General features: G+C 54.0%; 1 protein-coding gene across 1 annotated transcript in view; it reads right to left on the reverse strand.

Moving 5' to 3' along the window:
• Positions 1–3,841, reverse strand: part of LOC130877998 (heparan sulfate glucosamine 3-O-sulfotransferase 3B1) — a 34,401-nt gene extending 30,560 nt beyond the window's left edge. The window contains exon 1 of the mRNA XM_057775738.1: positions 2,983–3,841. Coding sequence (XP_057631721.1) covers positions 2,983–3,524 — 542 coding nt within the window. The 5' untranslated portion in view covers positions 3,525–3,841. The remainder of the gene's footprint in view (positions 1–2,982) is intronic.
• Between the last annotated feature and the right edge of the window lie 7,972 nt (positions 3,842–11,813).

Below are 11,813 nucleotides of genomic sequence, written 5' to 3' on the forward strand. Positions count from 1 at the left end.
AGGGTAAAGGTCAACAGATAGCTCCATGAGCCCCTTAGACATCACCATCGGGCACTCTCTAAGCTTGGAGGCCGATTAGAGAACTAGAAAGTCTGTTCAGAGCTCTACAAACTGGGACTCAGGCAGCCAGAGGCTGGGACTAGCTCGCATTAGCTCTGTGTTTTTGTAAACTCGGGCGCTGTAAAGAATCATTAAGTCTGGGTGGTGGCACAGAGTCAGCTCCAAGCTGCCACCTCTGCAGGCTCTGGCCTTCCAAAGTCTGGTCACCCATTGGCTGATGGTTTCTTGGTAGGGAGCTAGAAGGACTGCAAATTCCCTGGCATCCAGGAAAACCCACCAGGCCCTGGTTAGGCCCCTGGCGGGGCTTTGTATTAACCCATTAAACTCATTAACAACTTGCTCAGACACCGCCACGATCTCATTCTACAACCCATTGCTTGCTGACCCCAGAACTCACCATTCCACACCCCCTCCCATTTTGTCACAAATGCCTTTAAAAAGGCCACTCCTCGCTCACACTCTGGCTTTGAGGACTGGTTTTAACCATTATTCTGCCTTGCAACTCTCTGGTTAATTATTATTTATGCTGTTCTCCAGCGGGCGGACCTCTCTCCGGACAGAGCAGAAGGGACCCTGAAGGCCTGATTTGGCCCTGTGAGCCTGGAGGACTCCAGACGGGCTAGGTGCAGCGCTCTGGGTCAGGGTTTCTGGAGCTTGTTGAAATTAAAGTTTCAGGGTTGCTTTCAAATTAATTGTGAAGTCCTTACAATGGCCCAGTCACTCAGAACAGTCTAAAGTGATTTACAAGTTTTAAGTAGACAGAAAGCATTTTACATATTTTTTTTCTTTAAGAAAATATCCAGTAACTTTGCTGGCACGCCGATTCCTGGTGAGACGCCCAGGAAGGCCGCAGTCAAGACACTTGTACCATGGCAGTTAGATCCACCAGGTCACCGCCGCGGAGCCTGTGCTTCTCGGTGGCGTCAGAAGGTAGAGGACCCTGGTTCACCACGGCCTGGTTGAGCCGGGTCTCCAAGGCTACTGGCGCTGCAGCTTCGGGTCGCCGGTCCCCGCCACGCTCTTGGGCTGCGCTCTCCGCCCTTCGAGCGAGCGCAGTCAAGGCCTCCAGCGCAGCAAGGGCGGTGGCAGGTGGAGGCAGCCACCTCCGCCTCCGCGCGAATCTTCCAGTGGGGATTTCCACCGCCTGCTCCAGGTGCCTCTAACACTCTCAAGTGCGCTATGACTCGCCTTCCAGTTTCTCCCGACCCGGCCTCATGTGGGTCTGACCAAAAAGCCTGGTTGCCTTGGGCTCGGCTCCACTGCAAATGGTTCTAATCATTAGCCTGCCACCCGGGTCCTCTGAACATTATCCCAGGAGCGGGGTGTGTATGGGGAGGATGTGGGATAGAGGTAATATTATCAACATATCGATAGAAATAGCCTATGGTTAGTGAGGCTAACCCCATGGTAAACTGCACCTGGCTACACCAAAGTATTGGCCCTTCCGGGGCCCACCCAGAATCCGCGTTATTCCCAGGGCTCCGATAAGAGCACCCATGCCCGCCGGTGGGACGTGAACCCGGGCGTAGCATCTGAGTTCCCATTCTTAACCCACAGTGTCCTGGGAACCGCGAAAAGGGCGGTCGTCACAGATGGCCTAAATCTCGAGACTTGGGCAACTCCTCACAATTAAAGGAAAAAAAGCAAAAAGGACAAAGGGGAGGGGGCGGGCGAGGCTGGGAAAGGAGCTGCTTTAATCCTCGGGGGTCAGGCCCTTTTATTCGCCACGCCGTCCGGGTCCTGGAAAGTATGGTCGAAGCAGAGAGCGAGGTTCGGTTCGTGTCTCTCCTTATTTTCGGAAGTCGTGACCCTCTTTGAAAGTAATTGGGTCTGGAAAAAAACTCGAGGGAGAGGAGAGGGCTGGGTGGTGACCTAAGGAACTGGGGACCCGACCGGGTTTCCGGAGACTGGGGTGTGACCCCTCCAGCAGCTCACACCAGTCCAACAAACCGGGATGCAGTGGGCAGAGGTCGCGATTGTGACCCCGAGGTCTGGGTCCCTTTGGAACTGGACACACATCCGGAAGTCACGACCTCGAAGCAACCCCCATTTCTCAATCAATGGTCCAGGGATATTCTTTAAGCCTGGACGTGTCACCAGGTCCGCGGAAACTAGCGTCCTGGCCAGGGCTCTCTGATCACAGAAACCAGGGACACGGCAACGCACCGGCAGCTCCCCGAGCACCCAGAAGCCTTCGAAGTGGCGCGGGCTGCAGTGCGCGCCTTTGCCCGACAGGGACCAGCACAGCTCCACGCCCGGCGCACAGCAGCCAGCAAATCGGCGCAGCAACCGCGCCACCCTTCCAAACACAGGGGGCTCTCCAGCCAAGCCGGTCAAACCCCCTTCGGGTTCCGGTAACAAGTAGAATTGTAACAAAAAGTAACAGACTCAAGGCAGCCTTAGCGCCGAGCCTTAGCTTGTCCCCCTCTCCCCATCTGGGCAGCAGAAGCGACTCTAGCGGTTGGTGTGTGGAGGAGGCTGCGACCCAGAGGCGCACAACACTCCCACAGCACTCCTCCCCGCGTCCCAGGCTGCGAAAACTACAACAAAATCCTAGTCACACCGAGTTATCTGAGTGGGATATCGCCACCACCGTAAAGTATCTGGTTCCTCTGTCACTTCCCCAGTAGCTGCCGGGTGCCTTTGCAGCCAGGTCGCCTGAATGATTTTAGAGCGCAGCGGACCACGGAGCCACCCGCGCCCCGCTACAAGTTTCTGTAGGTTGCTGTCACAGCCTAGCCGCGAGTACCCGGATTCTCTGCCACCGTCCACCCACAATATGCTTCCCTCGGTTGTCCGAAGTTGTACCCCTGCTACCTCCCCACCTGACGCGCAAAGGCTCCGGGGGGGGGGGGGGGTGGAGGTGGGGGCTCACGGCCGGGATCGCGGCCAGCGCAGCCGGCCGCTGGAGAGGAAACTCACCGGTACCAGGCGAGGCCCTTATGGTAGCTGCGGTCGAAGAAGTGAGGCTCGGCACCCACAGCGCGCACGTCGGGGTGCACGCGCAGGAACTCCAGCAGCGCCCTCGTGCCGCCCTTCTTCACGCCGATGATGATGGCCTGCGGCAGCTGCTTGCTCCCGGAGCCGCTGAAGAAGCTGGAGATGGGACTGGGAGAGTCCGGTGCCTCCGGACTCTGCTCCTCTTGACTCCCGGCGACTACTGTCTTATCCTTGCCTGCAGCCAGCGACGCCCGGAAAGGCATCTTAGGGAATGTCTCATTCGGAGCTGTAACCAGGGCTGGCTGAGCGTGATCAGCGCGGGATCCCGAGCCCAGAAGCAGCAGGCCGGGCGCGGCGGTGCAAGAGCCGGCGCACGAGTATAGGAACATGTAGAGCCAGATGCAAAGCATGGCGAAGAGCAGCGCGAGCTTCCTCCTCACCGGCGGCGGGGGCGGCGGCGGTTGCGGCAGGAACCGGCCCGGGACATCGAGGCAGGACCGGCCGCCGCTCAGGCGCTGCCCCATGCGCGGCCGGCGGGCGCGGCCAGGGGCATGGCTCAGCACATGGCGCGAGTCCTGCCGGAGCAGAGAACACCAGGAGGGTCCCCTGCCGCTCTGTGCCCGAAGAATTCGGTTTATTGCCCTCGTGTGCGCGCGGCTGCCGAGGCTGCGGCTCTTTCCCGGGTGGCGGCGGTACCTGCAGCGGCGACGGCTCTTGACATGTTGCCCACCAGAAGCCGGGACTGGAAGGCAAAGTCAGGGCGGCGGGAATTTCGGGCAGATGCGCTGCGGAGGACGCTGTATCCCGCACCTCGGATACTCTGGACGGGGCGCACAGCAGCTCGCCGGGGCTGCCTCCTCGCAGCCAGGAGATTGAGAGCAGCCCCGGCGCTTGCCCGCAGAGGCTGCGGAGGAGAACTGCGCAGGAAGAGAGCCCGGCACTGAGGTGGAGTGGGCGGTCCCGGCCTTCCGAGTGACGGGCTGCGCTACCTACCAGGAACCGCGAGCTGCATGCAAATGTCAGAGCTTCACCCAAGTCGAAACAGCCAATCGTCTCTCGGAACGTGGGGGTGTGGAAAGGGCTCGGAAAGGGGGGTAGAGCAGTCTGGGGTTGTTATTGGCTTCAGAACTCAAGGGGCAGGCTCTGGGAGGCGGGGCCACTAGCTGGTGACAGGAGCAGATGGTGAGGATGCTGGAGTGACCCGGCGCTGGTAGAGGTCCCACCCAGTTGAGTGGAGCTCTCCTGTACACGCGCGCTTTTCCGCACTCGATCTTGGAGCCAGTCTTGGCTGTAGTCGCCTTGTGCAGTCCCCATCCAAGAGTTCCGCCATCCCATCCGGTTCCAGAGTGTAAGAGCTGCAAGGGCGGAGACGGGGATGAAGAGGGAACCCCGACCTGTACCCAGCCCCACCGCGTGCTCAATTCCACACTCTAGGCTCAGGGAGGGTAGGGGAAACAGACGCTGATTTAGGAAGTTTAATCAGGGGAAATCTGGGCGGAAGTCACTGACTGCCTTTCCCCCGTTCTGTCTTCATACTTGTTGAGGGCGATCTCTTTGCTCTTGCCTGGGACAGACGGAAACTCTACTTGCGCTTTCCCAACTGTCTTGAAAGGGCTGGGGAGGTGGGTAGAGGGGAGGGAGATAGTTTGATTAATTTAAGACCCTAGCTGAAAATTAAAGTCGCATGTAGGAGGTTTTATATGCGTATCTGTTCTTTGGCAACATTAATTTGACAATACGCTAACTTCCCTTTCTCTTGAATAAACAATAAAGCCAGCGTCTGCCTGCCCCTGCTTAGGAGAAACAATGACTTTCTGACCTATGACATTGATTCTTAGGCGTTTTTTTCCAGCATTTTTTTTAAAAGAAGAATGTCGAAATAAGGCACATCCACGAGTAGTGAGTAGCACCTATTTAATAATGAAAATCCATTCTGAAGTCCTTCCTAGTTTCGCACATTTGTCTAGGGGAGAGGCCGGCAAGAGGGTCTTCGCAGAAACTGTCGGCGCTTGTGCAGGAAGCGCGGGCGCTGGTGATTCGCGGGGCTAAATTCCTGCGCGGGCGATCAGAGTTAGGAAGGTCGGGATGTTGGAATTTAACCGGGTGGCTTGGGGCCTTTCATTGCCTGGAACCCATCCTCCGCAAGGCCGACAGGACTCTGGTGCCAGGCTGCGTGCGATTCCGGGGAAGAACACTCATTCCTTTCGACCCCCGTGCGGGCCACGGAGGCCCAGGAGGTGACTCACTCTGTGGCCACCGGCAAGGCAAGCTGCTCTTCCCGGTGGGCACTGGCGGGCGAAGCGGAACAGACCTTATCCTCCCCCTCTGCCCCACTCCACACTCAGCTATCTGGGACCAATGTACAGGTAACCAGAGGGCATACTTTCCCTTCCGGAATAAATGTCTCCAAGCGTCCGGAGCTCTTGCTGCCCCCCCCCCCCCCCACACACACACACACAGTACGGCTTCCGGCCGCTGGAATCAAGCTGAGAAAGTGAGTTTGAGTTGCGCACCTCGGATTTGAAAGTGTATCCTAGCCATCACGATGACCAAAGAGTGTACAGATGACAGAACAGTCACCACCAGACCCTTCGTGCCTCTGCTATGCTCTTTAGACATCTCTGTGTATCTAGCTCGAGCCCAAGCCAATATCCCACAAAACTGTCGGGAGGGAAATCATTTGGTTGGAGAACACTTTTCTTTCTTCTCGTTTATTACAGCAGTTAGAATTCCCAGGGTTGTGTCGTCCCCATCCCTCCCCACCGCCGCTATCGCTAAGACGTTTGTTCTTCGAAGTGATTTAATCGCCCTCACTTTTAATCGGTCAATTTCATTTTATTTTAAACTTCTACTGCAGGGAGCAAATGCATTTCTGGGCATTAGCCCGACTTTTTGTTTTGAGATCGAGATGGAAACAGAATCGGTGTCTCCGAAGGACGCGTTTTAAGTTCTCGTTATTTAGATGGGAAGGAAGTTACTGATTTGTGAGTAGTGAATTGTAGTTCCCACGTGGCTCCCTTCAGGCCTGACTGAGTGGGAATAAAAATGATCCCTGTCCTGTGGGTTAGCAAAGTGAGCAAGTGAGCGATTACAAATCGAGGCCACCGGATATATTTGGAGTCTCTTTTTCCGGGGGTGGAAGAAGGAAGGCAGCAAGTGGAAGCAAAAGACGTGGGCGTCGGAAATTGCCAAGAGTGTGGCGCTGAGCTGAGCGCCCCAGGGCTAAGTCGCAGCCTAGCCCACTCAGTTCCACTGCAGAAAACAATAGGGGAGGTCTCCCCTTGGGCCACGCTAAGGTACCGGCCACCCAAGGTCAGAATCGCAGAGCCAGCGAGTTGCAGAGGGCAAACGCTGGCTTTGGCCCTTTTGCCTTCGGGCTCTTGAGAAGCTGTCCTGCAGCCTTTGGGAGTTACTCCTGAGCCGCTGCTCCCCTCGATCAGACCTCAACAGATGTAATCTCTTACATGGCCTTACGCAGCAAACGCGAGGTCCGATGTTCGTTCCTAGGCAGAGCAGAAAGCCAAGCTGACTGAGAGCCCAGCTGGACCCCCTTCCCTTATCTGTTGCTCCTGGGCATCCATTAAGAGCCACCACCAAAACCAGAAGAAAAGATTTCCCTCCAATAATCTTATCCAGAATGTTTGCTCTTTGGAATATACGTTAAGGAGAGAATTCAAATTCAGCACACCTGTGAGGTTTACGTCTTATTTGGGTTGCTTTATTTATGATTAACTAATGGGGGCGCGTACCCAGAGACTGGGTGGCGGTTCTAATCTGCAGGGTCGCGGTAGTCATTGCCCTTTTCCCCCAGGTCCTGCTGCTAGCAACCTGTTGTTTCCCCGAACTTTCTAAAAGGACTGGCTTGAACCAAGATTCAAGCAGAACTCGTTCCTGAGTTTCCATCTTAGGGTCGGGACTGCTGGTCCAGCAGCCCCAGCTGCCTCCTCCAGCTATGCCTGCGATCAGCCTCCTTTCTGGTGGCTTCGCCCCCACCGCCACCTCCACCCCCGCCTGTCCCTGAGGGACTGCAGAGCAGCATTTCCTGGGCGGCCTGAACCGGCGTTCCAGAGTCCCAGTTCCTGCCACCGGAACCCTCAGCATCGCTCTTTGCCAGCTCAGCCGCCCCAGGAACAGAGCAGCTGCTGGCCGGATCTGCCCTCCTTGGCCAGGCGGGTGCGGCCGCGGGTACTCTGCCCGCCCGCCAGGGAGCGCTCCGGCTGCGCTACTGCTGGATTGATGGCCGCTGCCATCTGCTCTCGGCAGTGCATTAAGTAGAGGTTTGGACTCGATACCTACGGCTGCTGGCGCCTGGGTCCTTTCTGTTTCCTCCCAAGGCTAAGGTTGCGGCAGAACCCCTAGGCTAAGCGTTGGGTGAGGGAGTGGGTGAGTAATCCCTGGAGATGGAGAAGGCGGGGTTGGGGACGCGGGGGGAGGGGCGGCGATTCGCCAAAAAGGCTAGAAAAGCAACGGACTGCCAGGCCCCTCTTTGAGGCAAGAAAAGCCAACATCAATCCCAGTGGGAAGCTGAACCCGGACTCTGACTAAATAAAGCGTGGGGTCGTCGGGGAACCCACCCGCCAGCCTCACAAGGGAGATACGAGTCCTTATATCATAAGGAAAAATGTATGACACCCAGATTGGGCTGGTGGCTCGTGATGCGATGATAAAGTGCTGTGCTTCTCTGAAGTCGTTCTGTACCGTGCAGGGCATACTGACTGGGCCGGGGATTCCTGGCACCCTGGGCAGGGCATGGAAATTGGGGAGGCCCAGAAATGCCTGGCGCCCTTCTGGGTGGATGCTTCCCTACTCCGGAAGTCAGTTTCTGTCGGAAGTCCTCTCCTCACAGCCTGGCTTCTACAGGCTCCACCACGAGGGCTGCTCAAATTGAGGGGGGCAAAGCGACCTTTACTCAGCTGTGCCTTGCCAAAGCCGGGACTCTGCCGAGCCTTAAAGAGTCCTCTGATTATACTTTCGTCAGAGTTCCCAATCGAAGGGGGTGATTTTTCCCTGCCAGGACTCTGACCTGTGCTCTGGTAGATCTATGCTGCTTGCCTTAATCTGCCTCCCATTTCCCGCCTGCAGGAAAGTCCAAAGCCAAGTAGCTCTACTTACTGAGCCTCAGAACATCAAGTCATAGATTTGTCTTCTGTCCTTCCTCTTAGAAGCAGACCCTCAAACCCCAGGCCAGTTCTGAGGGTTCAGCTCTTCCAGTCAAGCTGTTGCACCAGTGGAGGGAAAGAAGGTTGAAAAAGACCAATCTTATTTGTCTTTCTCACCACAGACTTTCTAGGGGGACATAAAGTTGTGCTACAATCCCGAGTATCTTCAGGACACCCACCTCCCTGGCCTCTAAAACAAGCTTTCTTCTTTGTTTGTCTGTTTTGTTTTGTTTGCAGAAGGGTTTCATGATGTAGCTCTGGCTGTCCTGGAACTCACTATGTAGACTCTGTAGACCAACAGGTCTTGAACTCAGAGATCCTTTTGCCTCTGCCTCCCAAGATTAAAGAAGCTGTGCCTTTCTCCAATGACATAAGGGTTTCTGGAGCTTCGCTGGGAACACCCAGAAGTCAGGACACTGCCGACTCCCTGGGACACAAGAGTGACCCCAGTAGAGCTCTAGACCTCAACATTTCTCACCCCAAAGATATCTTCCCTAATGTACCAGCCGAGGGCATGTTATCCATTCATCTGCTATCCCTGGCTGCAGAGTCTCTATGGAGAGCAGCAGGGTTTAAAGGCAGGCAGATCCCTTCACAGGGAGATAACTGAAGCCTTCTGAGCTCCAGAACCTCCTATAGGGTCAGCAAAGGATGAAGGATGTGTACCCATATCCCAGCTCCACTTCTGGTCTCTGTCCAAACCTGCTCCTTGACCCCTCTACAGTGGGGATTAGGAGTGGGGAAGGTGGAGCAGAACACTCTTCTTTTGCTCCCTGCACACTTCCGAGGACCCACCTGTACCCCCCATCTCTGGCATGGTTCATATCAGCACCCGGCCAGCTTTTATTCATAGCAACATCTGTGTATTTTCTATCTTCTTGCCGGTTCCTTTTTGTGGAGCTATTTTTATTTATTAAGGACAGAAGATTATTTAGCTTCCAAAAATAGTCAAATGTATAAGAAACACTGATTATGTCTCTTTCAGAAACAAACCTTGGCTCTCTCTTTCCAGACACCGCCATGGTTTCGTAGTACACACTGCAATTTTTTTTTACAATGTTTTACATTTTTTTTTATGTGTATGAGTGCTTTGTCTGCCTCTATGTAGGTGTCTGGTACCCACGGACGTCAGAAGAAGGAATCGGATCTCCTGGAACTGTAGTTAGAGATAGTTGTGAAACACCATGTGGGGCTGGCAACAAAGCAACAGGTGTTTTTAATCGCCGCACCTTCTCTCCAGCCCTGCAGTTCATTTCTACACAGCTGGGAGTATTAAGTAGCCACTCTACCTTGATACGGGTGACCATGCCCTATCAGTGTACGTATAGATAACGTCAGTGCTACCTTCGTGTTAGTGGCCAGTATTGATAGGGTATTAACTAAAGAACCACAGTTTGCTCTAGGCTTTCGCCTTAGAGTTGAACGCCCTGTGAGGGTTGACAACTGGATAATGACAAGAATCCACCATTATTAAGAACTCACAAAACAGGTTCCCTGCCCTAAGAGCCCAGTATCCTGACCTGCACCCCCATACCCTGTCACAGTGACTTTTCTCCCTAGTTCCACTTTTGCCATATATCACTGCAGCGGCCTCTGTGTTTTCCTAACTCTGTGGCATTAAAGAGGTGTGATCTTGGGAGCTGAAGGAACTATGAGGCTTTGGCCTCATGAACGGGATTGGTATCTCAGAGACAGGGCACCACAGAAAGATTATCCTTTTTCACCTCTACTCCCATCTCATTGGCCACTTGAGACATAGCACTCCTTCTCCAGAGAGGACCACTGCTCCTGCCAGTGCCTCTGCCTTGAAATGCTGTCACCTTAATGATGAAAGAAATAGTGGACATTTGAAGTCACTTTCTTTTTACATTTATATTTATTTATTTATATATTATAAATAAATGATCTCCACTCATGTGGAGGTCAGAGGACAAGTTGTAGGAGGAGTTGGTTCTCTCCATTTTCCATGTGGGTCCCAGGCCTCGAACTCAGGCTCTCACTCTTGGCAGCAAACACTCTTACCCTCTGAGATACCTCACAGGGCTCTGAAGTCACCCAGTTTTGAACTGGGTTCTTATGAAGCAACTGATAACAGGATCAGAGTGTACCCTCAAATCTGAAGACATTTTAGGGTTTTTGTCCTTTTTTTTCCCTTTTCAAATATTTGGCTGCCTGTAAACATGATCTCAGGAACTGATGGCTGACGTGGTACTCCGATATTCCTCTTTCCTTCCTATTTACCTATAAAACTCTTCAGTTTAGAGACTCAGATCTTCCAATTGGAGTGAATTTAGTCTTTTAAAGGCTATTTGGTTTAATTTTATGAGCATGAGTGTTTGCCTGCATGTTTATATGTGCACCATGTGAGTGTGACCAGAGACCAGAAAAGGCCAACCTTGAGCTGGAGCTACAGACAGTTGTGAGCTGCCCTGTGGGTGCTAAGAACTGAATTCGGGTCCTTTGAGAGGCCAGGCAGTGCCCCTAGCCGCTGAGCCATGTCTCCAGCCAGCGGCTTTATCACCAGCGAGACTGCTTTCCTTGCATCTGCTCCACTTCCTGCTTCTCATGCATCTGTGGCAGCTGGGTGGTTCTCTTTGATGTCTCCACTTAGGCTCTCCCTCACCTGTACTGCTGAGAGGCCACACCCTCCTGGGCTCAAAGGCTTTCTTCCTGGTCATGTCCCTCAGTGGGGGGGGGCCCTCAGTGGGGACACCTCCTGCTTGCTGTAGCTGTAGCCTGCAGAGGGGCAGTCCTGAGTGATGACAGCAGCTCCTGTCTCTGGGTGCCTGCGGGGAAGCAGTGTTGTCAGTGGTCCACATGGAGGACAGGGATGCTCTTCTTCTACACTAGGCTCACCTCACATCACCAGTTTCCCTCCTGAGGGAGACACTCAAGCCCCGCCCCCACTCCCAAAGCAGGTTAGGCCATTCCTTGCCCTGTGCATTACCACTAAACCCCATGCCCAGTCCTGCTACCTCTCTTGGGAGAATTTTGGAGATGAACACATCTAAGATAGCATGTTCCCAGAGTTCCAGTCCAGAAGGAAGCTAGAAGACGCTTTTCTGTCCCATTTCACCTGAGCTGGAGGTGCTGAGTTCAAGCCTGGCACTGTCTTCCTCCACACTTGGGGCTTTAGTTGGTTTTGCTTTCATCTTACTATTTGCTGCCCTTCATCTCGGCTTACTCCTCTTCTATCAACTTTCCAAATGTCAATATTGCTCCAGCTTTCCCGGGCCCCCTTCCCCGACTCAGCCAATCTTACCCAGGGCTTGTTTTACCTTTACCCCTTCTCCAGTGACATTTAACAGTCTATAGGGACATTTTTTTGGTTGTAGCATCTAGTGGGCAGACGCTGGCTCACAGCTAAACAAGCTTCAAGGCACAGGCAGCCAGGCCCTCACAGACGAGAATGCCCTGGCCCCAGTGCCCACAGGAGGAGCACAAGGGGCCACACTGCATGGGGATGCAGTATGATTCTGCCTAGCCCAATGACTTTAAAGACTTTACATGTTCTAAGGAACCCAGATGTTCACTCGCAACCCAGACCCGACCCTCAGCGTTTGGATGTGGCCACCCAACTGAATTATACAGATTCCACTTGAACTTCTCACAGAACATCAGAACTTAAATATAACGAGGATGGACATCTTGTTC

Source organism: Chionomys nivalis, chromosome 7 (assembly GCF_950005125.1).
Source record: "Chionomys nivalis chromosome 7, mChiNiv1.1, whole genome shotgun sequence".
Classification (NCBI taxonomy): Eukaryota; Metazoa; Chordata; class Mammalia; order Rodentia; family Cricetidae; genus Chionomys; species Chionomys nivalis.